The 18,793-nt window shown below is 55.7% G+C and overlaps 2 protein-coding genes across 2 annotated transcripts; both read left to right on the top strand.

Annotated features, from left to right (window-relative positions):
• Positions 1-60: 60 nt before the first annotated feature.
• On the top strand, positions 61-10,377 carry LOC309412531 (protein-arginine deiminase type-1-like; the record flags this gene model as incomplete). The annotated part of the gene is made up of 16 exons (XM_082009452.1): positions 61-152; positions 2,030-2,204; positions 2,680-2,749; positions 4,067-4,128; positions 4,852-4,969; positions 5,078-5,203; positions 5,836-6,011; positions 6,098-6,201; positions 6,528-6,651; positions 7,289-7,396; positions 7,481-7,632; positions 8,764-8,908; positions 9,193-9,286; positions 9,382-9,461; positions 9,902-10,027; positions 10,130-10,377. The coding sequence occupies 16 exons, from the start codon at positions 61-63 to the stop codon at positions 10,361-10,363; spliced, it is 1,986 nt and encodes a 661-aa protein (XP_081865578.1). The 3' UTR covers positions 10,364-10,377.
• Positions 10,378-10,565: 188 nt separating this feature from the next.
• LOC309412551 (protein-arginine deiminase type-3-like) lies at positions 10,566-17,446 on the top strand (the record flags this gene model as incomplete). Its single annotated transcript, XM_082009479.1, has 16 exons — positions 10,566-11,849; positions 13,293-13,473; positions 13,544-13,616; positions 13,705-13,766; positions 13,857-13,974; positions 14,061-14,186; positions 14,456-14,634; positions 14,735-14,838; positions 14,911-15,022; positions 15,108-15,215; positions 15,440-15,588; positions 15,757-15,901; positions 15,994-16,087; positions 16,393-16,472; positions 16,991-17,119; positions 17,213-17,446. Exons 1-16 carry the CDS (start codon positions 11,758-11,760, stop codon positions 17,444-17,446), a joined length of 1,986 nt encoding a protein of 661 aa, XP_081865605.1. The 5' UTR covers positions 10,566-11,757.
• Positions 17,447-18,793: the final 1,347 nt, after the last annotated feature.

Genomic DNA, 18,793 nt, shown 5'->3' on the forward strand with positions numbered 1-18,793 from the left:
GTTTACCTACAAAGCCAGGCAGCAGCTTCCTTCACATGCGGCCGCCGTCCTCGGCACATCATGCCCAAACGACACGTCGTGCAGATGTCTACCAGCCACGCCAGCTACAGTGTCTGTGTGTTGGGTACCGAGGTCTTCCTTGATACACGCAGGTAAGGCTGGGATCAGGGTATCCCCATCGTTTTCCATAGGGCTGATGGGTTTTGGGGGAGCCCAACGGTGGGTTTGCTCTTCATTTGGAGGAGAAATGGGTGCTAGGGGGAAAATCGGAGCTCATTTTGAGCCCACATCATGAGTTCATCTAAGGATTTGGCAAGCTTTTTTGGTGCATGGGGGACACGTCCTGCTGGGTCTGTTTTAGGGGACGATGTCCCAGGGGGAGCTGCGCCCAAAGGAGGGATGTTGGCTCTGGCAAACGCAAGGCGTCGAAGCGTAGCCGAGCCATGACGATTTGCAGGCAAAGCCCATGCACACCCCAGCTGAGTGGGATCTATTTCTGGCTGTGAAAACATTAGGCAAGAGCAATTCAAGACGAGCAACTTGGCCAGAGCTAGAATGCAGTAAAGAATAAAACATGTGGCTCAGGCAGAAAAAATCCACCAGTGAGATTTGCATGGGCGATTTCACAAAAAGAGATTTTTCTGGAATTAAATAGGGGGGTTGCTTTATTGGCCAGATATGAGGCTGTATTTACCCTGCTGTTACGTTGTCAGTATTTAATAAATCACGTTTATAATGATAGAGACTACAGGACAAGCCAGTCGGCATCGCATCCGGGGCAATTATCGGGGTTGTGGGTTGGAGCTGGGCCAGGATGTCCCGTCGTCCCCCTGAAGGGCTTCAGATTTAGCTAAAAAAGTATTAATTTTCCCCTCAACCAGATGGGAATATATAAAACCTATTATTTACAATTTTTTTTCTGGATTTGGACTTAAAGCAAGCTCAGTCCCATTTAAACATGGGGCCCGAGCCCCAAAATGGAGTGATTTGGCTCCTCAGTAGCAAAATCTGAGCTTTGGTCCAAAACAGCAGACGTTGGATGTACTTTCAAGTAAAAAAATGGGATTGTTTTTTTCCTGGAGAGCACTGGCTGGGGGGAACCCGGTGATGGATGTGTCAAGCCTTGACTGGTTTGGTCTGTTTTGGGGCAGAAAATGGAGCACGGTGGGAATCTGGTGGTGATGCTGATGTGTGAGGGCTGTAAAATCAGGGCAAATAGACACAAATTTGAGAAGTCACGATGTGCAATGGCGTGAAGGTGCATTTATGATGTTGCATGATGTTAGATATGAGGGGTGGCAAGCGAGACAATGCTTTAATCTCCCCTTACAAGCTGCTGCAGGCACCGGGGATGCCATGCCAAGAGCAACACCGGGAATAAATCTCTTCTGTGTTCTTTTTTTTTTTATTCTCACTGTTAAAATTTACCACCCTGTCACTTTTTGTGTGCGGCTGGGGAGGCTGGCTCCTGACAGCAGACAGGTCGGAGCACTCGTGCTCCTGGGATGGAAGTGCTGGTGCTGTAATGAGCAGGTAGGCAGCACTTCAAAGGTGAGGAATGTTATGCAGGTGGGGTGAGGGTTCTCCATGCTCAGATTCAGGCTCTACTCCAGTTGGGGCATCTCTTGGGTCAGGATATGGTCCTATGATAGCCAGGAACCATCTCCCTGGTCGGCTGACATAAAAAATTGTCCTGGCTCTTTGGGGTTTTGTCATGGGATGCTGAAATTTTGGTGGTTTTCTTGCTGTTGTGAAGGGAGGTTGGATGCCAAAACTTCAGCGATTCACAGTCTAGGCTTAACCACGGACGGACGTGCCAAAGCTACAGTGGGAGCTCCGCTTGCTCAATGCTGCCACAAAGATAATGCATATAAAACTCAGACGACGCGTTTCATCACCTGAAGATGGTTTCTGAGTCCTTTCCACCCAGTTAAGGCTGGATTTTAATTCCGGGTTGAAGTATTTGCCTCCACGGAGGAGAACAGGAGGGACAACTTGGTCTATAACCCAATGCTGCTCTCTGTTTCAGATCTACCCCCAAAGGTGCCACGTCATTTGATGTCCATGCCACCTCCGCGGTTACGGTCCACATCATCCACAGCCCCATTACAAAACCCATGATTGACTCCAGGTGGCCCCTGGATCCCGATATAGAGGTTATAGTGACCATTGATGTCACCAGCAGGACTGTCAATGACAATAAGGTTAGTTGCCTTTTATGCACTGAAACTGGAAAAACAAGTCAAATTTTTCTGGGGAAGAAGGGAAGATTATAGGCAGTCTTGAGCATTTCTAGGTAGTGCTGACATCAGGCTCATTTCCATGGAGAAAACTCAAGCTTAAACAGAATTCTGTAATTATCACATATGACAAATGTAACTAAGAAGAAGGAGATCATATTTTGTGCCCTAAAAATGAGACAGTGATGGTTGCAAAAGCCGGTGTCAGAAACTCCATGCCAGGCAGCAGAAATATTCCAGCCTTGGCTTTTTCCATGCGTGTTTTTGTGCTGAAGCAGGCAGAAATGGCTTGGCTGAACTATGATTAGCGGAGAATGGCTTGGATGAACCCTCCAAGAGCTAGTTGTATAGCGTTGGTTGGTCAACCCAATGAGTGAGAAGACCTACTCAGCATGACGGGACACGGGACTTGGATTGTGATCTGGTGATGTCTTCGCAGGTTAAGATTTCGTACTATGGACAGGAAGGCAATGAGCTTTCGGTGGCTTGGTTGTATCTCACCTGCGTAGGTAGGTATTACAGCAACGCTTGTCCAAACCCGGCCAACCCTTTCTGATGCTGAGATCTAGTTGGGTTCATGGGACAGGAGTTAAATGGGGGGCGCGGGCTGCCCATCTGTGATGTGCAATGAAGGTTTGGGTGTTGACTGATGCTGACAAGCAAGAGGGAAATAATTAAAATGTTATTATGCTGCCTTATATGGTACAAAAAAGACACAGGCTGGGCCGTGTCCCCACCCAATGCACACACCGAGCATCCTCTTCCGCTTGCCAAGACCATTGTGTTGGCAGAAGAGGATCCAAAGGAGACCATCTTGCCCAACTTTGGCTGGCATCCTCTTCCTCGACCTCCGTTGCAGCTAGTGGAGAGGAATAGGCACCGAAGTGTAGCTGTCTGACCTATTTTAGGATGAGATGAATCATTCCCTTGAAATGCCTATTTTCTTCTGCTGACTACAAAGGGAGTCTAGACAACCAGTCTGGATGCAGAGCCTTCCACTTGGATGGATTAATTACCCTAAATTTGGGATTTTCTAAAGTGTTCACATGACAGTTAAACCTGTGTCCTTAAGTCAGGCATTTATCTCCCAAAATTACACCTGAAGAGTCTGATGGTTTCCCACGTCCCATACCTGATGGGCTCTGCTGGAGCTATCTGGGGCCACCGCAGTCCGCAGGGCTTCTACCTTACAAATGCTCTTCTTTTGCTTAGATATAGCGCTTAATTTCCAGCTTCTCCACGTCCTCCTCTCTGCATCAAGGAGGAGGACAATCTCTGCTTCAGAGCCCGTGTTTTCCACACGCGGTATATTCCATTTGGAGGCGTATCTGTATTAAGATAGGCTTAGTACAGATTTAAGTAGGGTTTAGATGAGGTCGCTGGTAAACCTCTGCTTTATTGCAGCAGAGGCAGAGATTTGGGCCAAGAAGAGCTCTTTAAAGGAAAGTCCTTCTGAAATCTTGCATCAACCCCAGTAATTATTTTGGTGTCTACTCACCCATGGTGAAAAGACTTTCATGCCCCCACTGTGTTTTGGCTTCACAAAAACCACATGAAATTGGTGACAGCACAGAATGAAGTGGGTACGTCCCTGCTGGGGGAACGAAGATGGGAGAAGATAGCTGGAGACTGAAGGGGCAAAGTCATGAAAAAGCCCTCGGGTTGGTTTTTCTATTGATATTTTGCTGGAGACGTTGGGTCTGGAGCAGCTTCGGGGCGTGAAGGTGGGGTTGCTGTTGGGTGACTCATGCTGAGGATGAGCCCAAAATGCCATCGAGAGCTTGTTCCCCTGCCAGGTGGCATCCTTTTCTCTCTTGATTTTTCAGATGTATCCCTGGACGTGGACTTGAGCCGTAATGGCAGAGTGAAGAGCAAAGGGAAGGACAAGGTAATGAGCTTTGCTGTAGGCAACGTACTGAGTGTCAATGCAGGGTGCAGTCGCTTGCCCGTCTCTTCCCCGAAAATCTCCAGGAGGGAGAAGGATTTGGGTGGTGTCACTGGTGTCTGAATTAGAGAAAATAACATGGCAAATTCTCAACCTACTAATTGAGGAGGAAAAGACTTTATTTTCTTATTCTGGGCCAAAATCTCCTGCCTCTCCAGTCTGGCCCCAAGGATCATACAGAAGAAAATACTCTGCTTTATTTTCTCTTCTGTCTTTTTTTCCTTTTTGGACTTGAAACATGCCACTAAGTGAGTCAGCTGCAAGTTTTGCAAACAGCAAGAGATTTACCCCTTTGGCAACAAATCTGCATATGCCCAAACACTTACACCCGGGTAATTAGCTGCAGCCCGACCGGCAACGCAAATTGTACATCGAGATGAGATGCATTTCTAGAAATGGCGTAGTGTTGTTCAGATGAGGCCTGGCAGATAGTTTCCGGCTTATTAGAAGATAAGGTCTGTTTGAAATAGTCTCTGGCCCTGCTGGAAGCTGAAGTTAGGAAATTTAGTGGCTTGAAAGCATCGCTGCTGTCTCCCCACCAGCCTTGACAGCGTGTTGTGGGTTGTCCTCCAAGTGTGGCCGTGGTGGTGGGATTTTGCCTGGCCTGGGAGGAGGCGGGGATGGGGGAAATCTTCCTCCCATCTCCTTTGGGTGCTTCTCCTCTAGGCCAAGTGGACGTGGGGTCCAGATGGGCAAGGCGCCGTACTGCTGGTCAACTGCGACCGGGACAGCCCTGGCGCAGGGGGGACGGACAGTAGTGAAGTGGACATACGGACCACTGCAGGTGAGGTGTCATCTGCAGCATGAGGGGACCCAAAAGATCTCACTGGTGTGTTTCCCACTTGCAACACCTCTGTTCCTGTACCCTCTCTCCATCTTTTCCCCACCATAGACCTTCAGGACATGTCTGTCATGCTGCTGCGGACTCAAGGTCCCAGCGCTATCTTTGCTGAGTACCAGGTGGTCCTGCATGTCCCGGAGTCGGACGCGGATAAAGTGCGGGTTTTCCACGCTATCCGTGAGTATTCCTTCCTTCCTTCTTTCCCAGATACCTGTGCATGCCCCCGAAGTGGGTGAACCCTAATTTTTTTGTTCACCGTGGCTAAGGACTAGGCACCTCCGACTGCTGGAAACATTCATTTATCCCCAAGGCTCCTGTGCTATTCTGGAAGATGGGGTTATGTGGGAAAAATCAGGGGGAAAAGGATTTAAAAATAGGCTTTTCTCAGCAGGGTTGCTGAAATTTTGACATTCCCATGGTGCGGGTAACTCCCACGTGGCTCCCGGCACCTTTTTGGCACGGGCGATGACCCAGCCACCAAAGCAGCCCATCTCGTTGGGCAGCACGTTTTGCCTTTGAACACCCTGGCAGCTGGATCCCCAGCAGCTCCCTGCCAAAAATCAGGTCAGGGAACCCAACTATATCATTAGATGCTTAACTCGAGCCATGCACCTTGAAAGGGTTGGGCCTGAGGGTATAGAGTCCTCTTTGTATGAGGAAGATCAAGTGTGTTCCCCTGAGAGGAGAAGGCACGCCCACTCCTCTGCAAACCACGCTGGCATCAGCCACCTCCTCGCTGGTGCCTCCTTCCATCCCGGTGGACAGGTTGGTCACCCCGTCTTGGGTTGGGTATTTTGGTGTTTCTCCAGGGAGTGGCCCACACCCGCACTACAAACCCGTGTTGGGACCGGACAAGCTCTCCTACGTGCTGGACCATGTTGGTGGTGGAGAAAACACCTTCTACGTTGAAGGGTTGGCTTTCCCCGATGTGGGCTTCTCTGGGTTGGTTTCCTTCAGCGTCAGCTTGCTGGAGGTCCCCCATAAGGTATGTGGGGTTTGCCCCATCCCCTGCAAAGTCCCCCAACGGTGAGGTTTTCAACAGCCTTTCCCCGGCGTTTTTGTCCCTCTCAGAATTCACCAGGCACCCCAATTTTCACGGATACTGTGGTTTTCCGCATGGCACCCTGGATAATGACACCCAACACCCAGCAGCCTATGGAGGTTTTTGTCTGCAGGTAGGAGGGACGTCAACCCATCACTCTCCTGCCTTGGGGGACTCTCCAAGGAGGAGCTTTTGACCATTCCTTGCTACGTAGCAGCTATAGGGTGAGCAGGGCTTTATGCATGCTATACTGGAGGCAATATTTGGGTACAGAGCCCGCTGGCACTGCTGTACTCATTGCAACTCCAAGGAGAAAGGCTGGAGGACCCTCTCCAGGGTCTAACCTCATGCAGGACTATTACCCAGCACATTTAGGAATGAGGAATGGGCTGCACAGTCGAGGTTTGGTGGGGCTTCTCGTGATCCGCCCCCCTTGCAGCATTTGTTCTTTCCCTCCAGCATCCAGCAGGGCCCAGATGCCAACAAAGCCTTTCTGGAAGGGCTCCAGGTCCTGCTGAAGAAAGCCAACTGCAAGTTGACCATCTGCTCGGAGATGGAAACCCGCAGTGACCGCTGGATCCAGGTCATCAATCGATGCTTGTAATACGTGGCTTTCCTGCTCCCTTACAGGCTCCTGGGGCATGTAGGGTGTCACCCCTGTTGCTGGCGCCTCTGGGGAGGGATCAGCTGCGTTGCTCAGGGAAGCACGTAAATGCTGAGGTGAACCAGGCAACTGTGAACTAAAGCACAGGGGAAAAGCTGCTGGTGTTGGCAACCAGCACAGACAGGGATGTTGTCCAGGGACCCAATGGGTCATTGCAAGAGGGACCCCATGGGGCATTGCAAGAGGGTCTCCACTGCAAGAGACCCCCCACGGTGCATCGCAAGGAGGACATGGTGATGCCGATTGGACGTGCAGTGTGCTCCCCGCAGCGTGCCCAAGCCCTGCCGTCCCTGCCCCGCTCCCCTGCCCATTGTGGCCACGTGTTGCTTCCCCTGGGGGTGATCCGTGCCTGGTGGGGTGTCACCTCTCGGGAGAGCAAGGCAGCTGCCTCCCTTGGGGTTAAGGGCAACAGCCAGGCTTGGCCAGGTTTGCCCCATTTCCTGCTCCACCCTCACCACATGCCTTGCCGAGATGGCTATCACCCTGCCAAGGAGCCTTTCTTCTCCTCCTCCTCTTCCTCCTCCTGCTCCTCTTCCTTCTTTTCTTCCCACAACAGGACGAACTGGAGTTTGGTTACGTGCAAGCACCACACAAGACCTTCCCCGTCGTCTTCGACTCGCCCAGGAACAGAGGCTTGAAGGATTTTGCTTTTAAAAAGATCCTGGTACGTTGTTGTGTTGCCAACACCCTTTCACCCCCTAAAATCCTCTGCCCGGGGGGTCCCCGTCACCGCTCCCCTCTTCCCCAGGGCCCCGATTTTGGCTACGTGACCCGTGAGCCCCCCGGGAAAGACATCTCCAGCCTTGACTCCTTCGGCAACCTGGATGTCAGCCCACCGGTGACGGTGCGAGGGAAGGAGTATCCCCTGGGCCGGATCCTGATCGGCAGCCCCCTGCCTTGGTGAGATGTGGTGGGGTTCAAGTCCTCCCTCCAGGATGCGGGGAAGCACTGAAAATCCTTGCGTGGGAAAGGGTTGCACCCTTTGGAGTGGAAATTTGGGGCTGGTTCCCATCAAAATGGGAATTTGGGGCCAGTTCCCATCAAATCCCAGATTCAACATGCAAACCGCATCGCTATTCCTTCACCCCTTGTAAAATCCTGCCACCGCTCTGATTTTTGTCCTCTCCCAAACCGCTGGTGCTTTTGCTCCGATCCTACAACGCCATAAGCATCGGGGCTTATTTCTTCCTCCGCTATTAAAAGGAAGAGCAGGGGAATCCAGGAAAGGGTAAAATCCTGAATAACTGGAAATTGTTTTGCTCTGGGCAGGCGGTGCTAGGCAGCCCCGCGGGAACAAGAGCGCCCTGCAAAATCCTCCACAAAGGAGGTTATTTATCCTGGAAAAATACAACAGGGACGAATCTGGATGGGGTTTGATCCGGGATAACAAACGGGATGCTCCGACCCGAGCCCTGCTGCAAGCCAGGGGGCTTGTTTCGGTTCCAGCGGCGGGTAAATGGCATTTTCCTGGCCTCACCGGGACCGTAATTATCCCTTATTATGAGAAGTTTAATTAATGTTTTCCCAGCCTGCTGCTGTCTGTCTAAGAAAACTTCACCCCCACGCAAAGCACTGCGTAAAGAGTGATTTAAGATTCACAGGAACGGGGGAAATTAAACCCAAAAGTGCCTGAGCAGAATGGGGGATGTAATGCACAAATGCCTATAGATATAGATGACCTAGATATATATGAATACATAAAATATAGACATACTAATATATAATATATATAGTAATATATAGTTATATATATTCAATATATAGTTATATATTAATATAGATATGTTAACATACAATACAGATATATGAATATAGAATATAGATAGACTATAGATACATTGATATATCACTATAGAATATATATAATTAATATATATAATATAGATACATATTGCTCAGACTATTTCCAGCCTCTTTCCGCTGTTTCCCATAAAAACGGGATGTGCGGATGCATCTTCTCCCCTTGGCCTGACGTTCGGGGGAAGGATAGGGGCAAATCTTGGGGATTCTCCTCCTCCCTCTGCTCCCCAGGGCCTCCGGTCGGCGGATGTCGAAGGCGGTCCGGGATTTTCTTTACGCCCAGAAAGTGCAGGCGCCAGTGGAGATTTACTCGGAGTGGCTGAATGTGGGCCACGTGGATGAATTCCTCACCTTCGTCCCCACTTATGATAGGAAGGTACTGATCCCCGGAGCCGTCCCCCCTCCTGCACGGGGCGTCTTCTGCAAATGTAAAAAAAGAAAAAAGGCCCTTTTTGGAATTGCTTGTCCTGCCTGCGGAGGCTGGGTAATGCACCTTCTTTTGGGGTGTTTTCTCAGAAAACAGTGAGTCCCTGGGTGGCATCCCGTGCACCCTGCAACTCCTGGGGTGGGGTTTGGGCTCAGCACGGTGCTGCCCAGCAGGATGGTGGGATAAAATATCCCATCGACAGCCGAGTGCGACCGCCGGGCTCTCTTCCGCAGGGGTTCCGGCTCCTCTTGGCCAGCCCCAACGCCTGCTACAGGCTCTTCAAGGACAAGCAGAGGCAGGGCTACGGTGAAGCCACGCAGCTCATCGGTAAGGGAGCGGGCGAGGGCATCCCTGCGCCGTGGTGGGGACCACCGGCATCCCTTACCAGCGTCCCTCACCGCTCTGCTCCCGTCCCCACGCAGGGCTGAAGGGCACCGAGAGGAGAAGCATCGACGAAATCCTGGCAGATGAGTTGCTGAGGAATGACAACAAGCACGTGCAGGTGGGTCTTTGCGTCCGTGGATTTGGGTGGATGCGCTCTCCCGGCTTGGGCATCTCTGCTGGGTGATTTCTGGATGTGGGGAGCATTTTTAGAGATCCTGGGGAAGCGTGAAAAACCGCGGCGTGAGGTTTCCAGCGTGAAAGCAGGCGGGGAAGAAGAGCAGCCATGAAGGAGCCAGGCAGCCTTGGGTGCTGGGTCGCCCCAAGCCTATCGTCCCGCTGGGAGATGCCCCAAGTGACTGCAGAGGTGTCAAAACCGAAGGGAAAAAGGTTGTTTGGGTTGGGGCTGGGTGTGGGATGTTGCTCAGGGCAATGAGGTGGGATGCAGTGGAGGAGGTGAGGATCTGGGCGGGATGCGGTAGGGCACACGGGTCCGTGCATGGGATCTGGGGAGGGCCGGGGGGGCCTGGGGCAGCAATTCCAGTTCCCCCATCACTGCAGCGCTGCATCGACTGGAACCGCGACCTCCTGAAGCAGGAGCTGGGCCTGAGCGAGCAGGACATCATCGACATCCCCCAGCTTTTCATCCTGCAGGGCTCCCGCGCGGATGCCCTCTTCCCGGACATGGTGAGACAACCCCCCCAGCACCTCCTTTCCTCCCCACCCCTCCTTTCCTGGTGCCAACACACCTTTTGGGTGGAAAACACTGATTTTTTGGTCTGGCTGCAGGTGAACATGCTGGTGCTGGGCAGGCACCTGGGCATCCCCAAGCCCTTTGGGCCGCTGGTGGGGGGGCAGTGCTGCCTGGAGGAGCGGGTGCGGGCGCTGCTGGAGCCCCTCGGCCTCACCTGCACCTTCATCGACGACTACTTCTCCTACCATGTCCTCTCCGGTGACGTCCACTGCGGCACCAACGTCCGGCGTAAGCCCTTCGCCTTCAAATGGTGGCACATGGTTCCCTGAAGCACCCGGGGACGGGCTCGGGTCCTGCAACCGGAGGATGAAGGTGCATTTGGTGCATCAGAAGATGCATCAAAATAAAAGGTTTCACCAATAAAGCTGCATTAACACTGAGGGTGCAGCTCTTCCCTGTCTCCCGTTCTTTCTTCCCCAGCTATTGGGTTGAAAATATCATTTGAAACCTTTTTTTAAGCGTGTGGGTTTGTCGTGGGAACGGTGGCAGAGCCCCGTCCTCGTGCAAATCATTTGACATTTTCCCCAGATGAAAAAAAACGTCCTTTTCCCTTTGCAGCCGCCCCAGCCCCTCTTTTTCTCCCTCTTTTCATCGCAAACGAAGCGTGGCACTTCCCTGTACCAACCTGGCACCCCTGCCTGCCTCTCCTGCCTGCGCTGCCCTCACCCAGCAGGAACCGAAACCGCTTGCCTGCCCCAGGCATCGCTTAGCCCTGTGCAACCCCGGGAGCTATTATGGGGCTAAACCCATTTTTTGGGGAGCAATTTGCTTTTCTAGCAGTACTTTTTGAGGTGTAAACCTGCCGTGTTTGCAAGCACGAGAATCGAGGCGGGAATGCTCCCCAAAAATGCTGTTCATCCTTCTTGGCACCCCGTTTTAATTTTTTTTTTTTTTTTTAACCAAAACGATGATTTCTAACCCCAAAAACCCCGTTTCCCCCTGCGGTTACGGCTCTGCTGCGTTTTCCCAGCCCTGAGGAGCGACACGAAATTCCAGCGGCGCATGACCCCATAGGGAGTCAGTGGGGGACAGCTGCATCGGCAAAGGGCTCTCCCACGCTGAGACGAGGATTTAATTAAAACGAAGACGATTAAAGCCGCAGCGGGGTCTGCTGTCCCTGACATACCGACCACGGCCCCATGCAGCACCCAGGGGATGGGGCGAACACCCAGCTTGTACCTTTAACACCCCCCTAAAATAAGAATTAAAGCCAATTTTTCCAGTTAGGTAAATAAAACCCTTTAGGAGGAGAAATAAAACCCCGCTGAGCCCGGCGCTGGCACGTCCCCAGCTTGGATCCGGTGTCACGCTGAATATTTTACAGCGTGGGTTTAAGGGTGGCCGGATCCCATCAGCATCTCTTTGTGCTAAGAGGGGAAAAAAACCCACCCCCGAGCTTCTTAAAAAAAAAAACAAAAAACACACCAAAAACAACCACCCCAACGGAGCCTGGTGGGTGTCTTGGGTGCTTTTCCCCCGCCGCTGATTCACGCTCCATCGCCGAGAAGCACGGCCGGGCACTGTGCACGCCCAGCCCGGAGGCTCAGAGCCCGGAGGTGGGATTAAGCCAGGCTTTGGTTAATCCCCTCCCAGCAGCCAAGCTTTATAAATCCCCTCGTGCCACCCGTCTCAGCACCCAAGGGTGCCCTGGGGGCCCGCCGGCATGGCCCAGCAGCGTCGCGTCCAGCTCTCCACCCAGCGTCCCACCAGCACGGTGTGCGTGCTGGGCACCGAGCTCTCGCTGGACGTCTGCGGGTAAGCGGCCGCGATGCCGGGTGGGGGGGGAACCATAAAATCTGCTATTTTGGCTTTTTACCCCCTTAATCAAGTTGATAGAAATAGCTCGGGGCGGGGCAGGGAGGAGGATGCTGCTGCTCCAGGTGTTTTCCCAGGGGAGGCCGAGCCCCGGGAGGAAGGGGCTGCTCCGAACGGCGACGCAGCGGCCGGGCGGTGACCCCTCCGAGGAGGATTCTGCAGGTTTTTTGGGTGCAAAAAGCATCCGGCCGGGAGCGTTTCGCGTCCTGGCCGGGGGCTGCTGCATCCTCCAGCAAAATGGGAATTTTTCCCTGTTTCGGAAGAACGCGGCGTGGCCGGGGCGTCACCTCCTGGCACCGGGCGTTTCAGCTGCTTCGCTGGCCCCAGCCCAAGTTCAAGGGCTTCTCAGCAGCAGGTTTTGCTTTTCGCTTCCTTAAAGCCCAGCTCAAGCAGCAGCTTAGTTGCTTTTCGGTTTGTTGTTTTTTTTTTTAATTTTATTTAATGCATCCAAAGCCACACACCATCCCACCGATGCCGACCGCGCCCCGTCCCCTCCCGCTGGCCCCGGGATGGGTTTTTCCCCTCGGCCCCGGGGACGGATCCGCGTTTCTCTCCTCGCGGGTCAGGATTCGTCCCGCTTGGCCGGTCACCCGCGGCTTCTCGCGCCGAGGCGGAGCGGTGCGAGCTGCAGCCTGCCCGGTCACCCGGCCGTCACGGCTTTGCTTCGCCCTTCGAGGGGACGCAACCGGGCGGGCTTCGCCGCCGGCGCTGCCACGGGCTGAAACACGGATATTTGGGCAGCCCCGTGCCAAAACATCCCCCCGCTTCAAACAGCTCCGGGGTTTTGCTGCCACGGAATATTGCAAGATTTGCGGCAAGTGCGTTTTGCGGCGTTAGCGGCGTCTCGCAGGCTGCTTTGTTTTAATTATTGGTGGGATCTGTCGCGATGGTGTATTACGGGACTCGTATTTGCAGGGTTCGTTGCAACGGAACGTTGCAAAATTTGGTGCGTGTTGCAGGGTTTACCGCGATTAATATTGCGGGATTTGTTGCCGTGGCCTTTTGCAGGATTTCTTGCCGCTGGCGGGATTTGTTGTAATCGCCTTTTGCAGGATTTGTTGCAATTGCCGTTTACGGGATTTGTTGTAATCGTGTTTTGCAGGATGCGTTGCATGCGAAGGGCTTGTTGCAGCTGCAAACCGCAGGATTTGTGGCACGATGAAGGACTCGATGCCATTGCCTTTTGCAGGATTTGTTGCGCGTTGCAGCATTTACGCACGTTGCGGGACCCGTTGCCATTGCGTTTTGCAGGACGAGGCGCGTTTTTGCGCCGCTCGTCGCAGCCGCGCGCCGCGGGATTTCTTGCGCTGCGAGATTTCTTGCACGTGGCAGGATCCGCATCGCCTGCGCTTGGGGGTCTCACCGGCCTTCCCCCCCCCCCAGATCTGCACCCAAAGACGCCGTCGCCTTCCACGTACAAGGGACGCCGGGCGTGAAGCTCTACGTGGTGCACGAGACGCAGAGCGTCAAGTTGCCCTCCAGCGTGTGCCGCTGGCCCCTGGCCGCCGGCGCCGAGGTGCTGCTGGCCATGGACGCTCTCAGCAAGGACGTGGGCGACGAAAAGGTGGGTGCCGGCGTGCCGGCGGGATCCGGCCCCTCTCTGCGCGGTGGCGAGCGCCCGCTCCTCGTTGCAGGTCAGGATTTCTTATTTCAGGGAGGCCGGCGGGGTGCCCGTGGGCAGAGCCATGCTGTACCTCACCTGCGTGGGTAAGTGGCGGGGGACACCCCCCCCCCAAATCGCGGCGCCGGCGGGGGTGCTCTCCGCCCCCCCCCGCCAGCATCCCCCTCCCCGCAGAGGTCTCGCTGGACGCCGACGCCAGCCGCAGCGGCGCGGTGAGCAGGACGCTGCTGGATAAGGTATAAAGGGGGGGTGGGACCCCCCCCGGGACCGCCGTGGGGTGGGTGACGGCCAGCGGCCTCCGGCCCCGTTTGACTCCCCCCCCCCAGGCGACGTGGACGTGGGGTCCCGACGGACACGGGGCCATCCTGCTGGTGAACTGCGACCGCGACGACCCCGAAGCCGAGACGCCGGATAACCGCGACACCGCCGTCCGCTCCTACGCCGGTACCGGCACATCCCCTACAAGAAACCCCCATTTTCCTGCGGTTTGCCCCCCAGGTCTCCGTTCCCACACCCCCTTTCCACCCCAGACCTGAAGGACATGTCGCAGATGGTGCTACGGACCCGCGGACCTCGCGCCATCTTTGCCGGCCACCGCCTCCTCCTCCACGTGGACTTCGGCGACGCCGACAAAGTCGGCGTTTTCTACGGCGGCAGTGAGTGCCCGACGCCGGGGCCTGGGGGGGACAGACACCCCGAATTATCGGGATTCGAGCAAAATGCTGTCAGCAGAGCGAGCGTCTCTCCTGCAGCACCCGACCCACACCCCGTGGGTTTTACCTGGCGCACCGGGTGACCCTGCCCCACGCCGGGGCACGCTCCACGGGATCGAATACGCCTTTTTTTGCAAGGCTTTGGCCCCCCCAAAATGGAGCTGGAAGGGTGCAGAAAAGGGGCCGGGGGTTCACGGGGGTTGCACCCGCAGACAGCGTCGCGCTGGAGGAGTACAAGCACGTGCTGGGGGGCTCGAAGCTCGCCTACGCCCTCAAACCCAGCCGGCATCGGGAGGAGAGCATCTTCTACGTGGAGGGGCTCGCCTTCCCCGACGTCGGCTTTTCGGGGCTGGTGGCATTCCACGTCACGCTGCTGGAGAGCCCCGAGAAGGTACCGGCTGCGCGGAGGGGGGTCGGGGTGAGCCTTACCGGGGGGCAGCGGGGCCCAAATGCTGGTTTCCCCCCCCCCCCCCCGCCTCGCCCCATCCCAGGGTTTGCTGGAGACGCCGATTTTCACCGACACGGTGGTTTTCCGCGTGGCTCCCTGGATCATGACCCCCAACACGGCGGCACCGCTGGAGGTCTTTGTCTGCAGGTGGGTTGCCGGGCGAGCGGCCACATCCTGCCCGGTGCTGGATCAGCCTCCGCATCCCGTTTTTCTTCCCAGCGTGGACGATAACGAGGATTTCGTGGCGGCCGTGGGCGCCGTGGCCGAGAAAGCCAAGTGCCCGCTCACCGTCTGCCCGCTGCCGGAGAACCGCCAGGACCGCTGGATCCAGGTGGGTGCAGGACGATGCCCAGCCCTGTCCTCGCTGCGGCAGCCCCAGGGGGGCTCCCCCACCGTCCTCTCCATCCCTTCTCCAGGACGAGGTCGAATTCGGCTACGTGCAAGCCCCCCACAAGACCTTCCCCGTCGTCTTCGACTCGCCCCGCGACCGGGGGCTGAAGGATTTCCCTGTCAAGAGCATCCTGGTACCCGACCCCTTCCTCCTCCCGTCCCCACCAAGGCGTAAAGCTTTGCAAACCCGTAAAAAATCAGAATAAATCCATTTTTTTCCTTGTATTTTCGGGAAGGGAAGAGCCAGCACGGAGCATGATGTGGGAGTGCTGCATTTCGGGTGCTTACAGCTTTTTTTAACCATTATTGCCTTTTTTTTAACCATTATCACCTTTTCCCCCCTCCTCCCCCCATCCAGGGCCCTGATTTTGGCTACGTGGCCCGGCGAGCGCCGGAGGGTGCTTCCAGCCTCGATTCCTTTGGTAATTTGGAGGTGAGCCCCCCCGTGATGGTGCGGGGCAAGGAGTACCCCTTGGGCCGCATCCTGATCGGCAGCAGCTTCCCCAGGTGAGACGCAGGATTGGCGGGGGGGAGGTGGCATCACCGGGGCAAAAAAGCAACGAAACCAACCCGACAAAGGATTTTTACGCACGATTCGAGGTTGGGTGCGAGCAGAGCATCACCTGGGGCACCCCAAAACGGCCGCCTCCCCCTTGTGCCTCCCCCCCCCCCCAGATTCGGTGGCCGGCGGATGGCGAAAGCCGTCAAGGATTTTCTGGTCGCCCAGCAAGTGCAGGCGCCGGTGGAGCTGTTTTCCGACTGGCTCCACGTCGGCCACGTAGACGAATTTCTCAGCTTCGTCCCCGCGCCCGATCGGAAGGTAACGAGTCCCGGGGTGGGGAGAAAAGCGGGGTGCAACCTTTATACTCCCCCACCCCAAATATCGTCCCTTTTCCCCCCCCCCGCTCCCAGGGTTTTCGGCTGCTCCTGGCCAGTCCCAGCGCCTGCTACCAGCTCCTCAAGGAGAAGCAAGAGGAGGGGTTCGGCGAGGCGGTGATGTTCGAGGGTAAGGGGGAGGATGAAAAACGGGGCTCGGTGGGTCGTTTTTCCCTTTTTCCTGCCAAACGCAACAGGGCGGGGAACGCCCGGCACCCCAAAAACCAGCCAAGGGCTGGGAAGCGCGGCCGGCAGCAGGGACGGGGCGTAGAAAGCGGCAGGATTCCCTGGAAAGCCGCACGGATTTGATTTCCCGCCTCGGGACGGAGCTCGCTGCCGGTGACCCCCGAAACGGGGCAGCTCCTGGCTCGGAGGCGGGAGTCGCGTCCCAGACGCGGCGGGGGAAGAATTCCCGCCCGGTTATTTGCGCTGCAGGGCTGGAGGAGGTGCCCAAGCCAACGATAAACGAGATTCTGGCTAACGAAGGTCTCTGGAAATTCAACAACTACGTCCAGGTGAGGAAGGGGAGCAGGGGGCTGCCTGCCCCGTCCCTCCATCCATCCCTCCAGCCATCCACCCATCTCTCTGTCCATCCACCCGTCCATCCCTCAACCCCTCCATCCACCTCTCCATCCATCCCTCCATCTCTCTGTCCATCCATCCATCCCTCTGTCTGTCCCTCTGTCCACCCCTCCACCCATCCCTCTGTCCATCCACCCACCCATCCCTCAACCCCTCCATCCATCCCTCCATCTCTCTGTCCATCCCTCCGTCCCTCTGTCCATCCCTCCATCTACCCATCCTTCTCTCCATAATTCCACCCGTCCATGCACCCATTCATCCTTCCGTCCCTCTGCCCATCCACCCATCCCTCCAACCACCCATCCATCCCTCCACCCATCCCTTTGTCCCTCTGCCCATCCACCCATCCCTCCAACCAACCACCCATCCATCCCTCCCTCAATCCCTCCACCCATCCCTTTGTCCCTCCCTCCATCCACCCACCCTTCTGTCCGTCCCTCCGTCCCCTCAGAGCTGCATCAGCTGGAACAGGGACATCCTGAAGCGGGCGCTGGGGCTGGCCGAGCCGGACATCCTCGACCTTCCCCAGCTCTTCCGAGGCGACGCGGCCGCCGGCGCCGAAGCCTTCTTCCCCGACATGGTAACCCTCGGCCTCCTCCCGCCGCCCCGACCCCCTCCCCGGGCGTCAATTCGGGGCGGGATTGGGGTTCTCACCGGCGTCCCGCCGCCGCAGGTGAACATGCTGGTGCTGGGCAGGCACCTGGGCATCCCCAAGCCCTTCGGGCCGCTGGTGGGGGGCGAGTGCTGCCTGGAGCAGCGGGTGCGGGCGCTGCTGGAGCCCCTCGGCCTCACCTGCACCTTCATCGACGACTACTTCTCCTACCACGTCCTCTCCGGAGAGGTCCACTGCGGCACCAACGTCCGGCGTAAGCCCTTCGCCTTCAAATGGTGGCACATGGTGCCCTGAAACGGCTCCGGCGCCCGCGTCCTTCCTCCTCTTCCTCCCCGAGCCCCTCTCCCCGTCCCCGCAAGTGCCTTCGGCGGCGACCCGCGGCCCCCCTTCCCAATAAAAACGGGCCGCGGCTTTCTGCCGGCCTCCCTCTCGGCCGGCTGCGAGGTTGGAAGCTTGTGTTCTCAGGGGGAGGACGGGTTTGTCGCCCCGCGGGGGGACGCGGCGGCGCCGGGGGACGCGGGCATCGCACGGCAGCTGCAACGGTGACACGCGGCGGGGAAGAGCGCCGAGCGCGGCCACGCGGTCCTGGGCCTTGCTGCGGTGCTGCGCGCGCACAGATGCACACGTGCCAAAAAATGGGCACGTGCCAAAAAATGGGCACGTGCAAAAAATGGGCATGTGCCAAAAAATGGGCACGTGCAAAAAAAAAAAGCATGTGCAAAAAATAAGCATGTGCAAAAAAAGGGCATGTGCAAAAAAATGGCACGTGAGAAAAAATGGGCATGTGTGAAAAAATGGGCATGTGCAAAATGGGCACGTGCAAAAAACGGCACGTGAGAAAAAATGGGCATGTGTGAAAAAATGGGCATGTGTGAAAAAATGGGCATGTGCAAAATGGGCACGTGCAAAAACGGGCATGCGCCAAAAAAATGGGCATGGGCAAAAAAAAGGGCATGGGCAAAAAATGGGCATGTGCAAAAAATGGGCATGTGCCAAAAAAAATCCATGTGCAAAAAATGGGCATGTGCCAAAAAAACGGGCACGTGCAAAAAAATGGGCACGTGCAAAATGGGCATGTGCCAAAAAATGGGCATGTGCAAAAAATGCACGTGCAAAAACGGGCATGGGCAAAAAATGGGCATGTGCCAAAAAAAATCCATGTGCAAAAAATGGGCATGGGCAAAAAATGCATGTGCAAAAATGGGCACGTGCCAAAAAAATGGGCACGGGCAAAAAATGGGCATGTGCAAAAAAAATGGGCATGTGCAAAAAAAATGGGCATGTGCAAAAACAGGCATGTGCAAAAAATGCATGTGGAAAAATGGGCACGTGCAAAAAATGGGCACGTGTGAAAAAATGGGCATGTGCAAAAAAAAGCATGTGCAAAAATGCATGTGCATGCCCAAACCCACGCACGGGTGTGCTACATGTGCTCCACGTGCGTGCATGGAGAGCCGTGCATAAAAACGCGTGCACGGGCACAAAAGCACGCGCACGCCCCAAAACCAGGCGTGCACGCACACGTGTGCACGCACAAAAGACACGCGTGTGCGCACAGGAACACGGGCACGCAAACCCCCCCCCCCCCCGCGTGCGCGCAAAACCATCCCGCGTGCGTGCACGCGTGTTAAAACGCACGGA

Source organism: Phaethon aethereus, assembly GCF_964289735.1.
Source record: "Phaethon aethereus genome assembly, chromosome: 21".
In the NCBI taxonomy this organism is placed as follows: Eukaryota; Metazoa; Chordata; class Aves; order Phaethontiformes; family Phaethontidae; genus Phaethon; species Phaethon aethereus.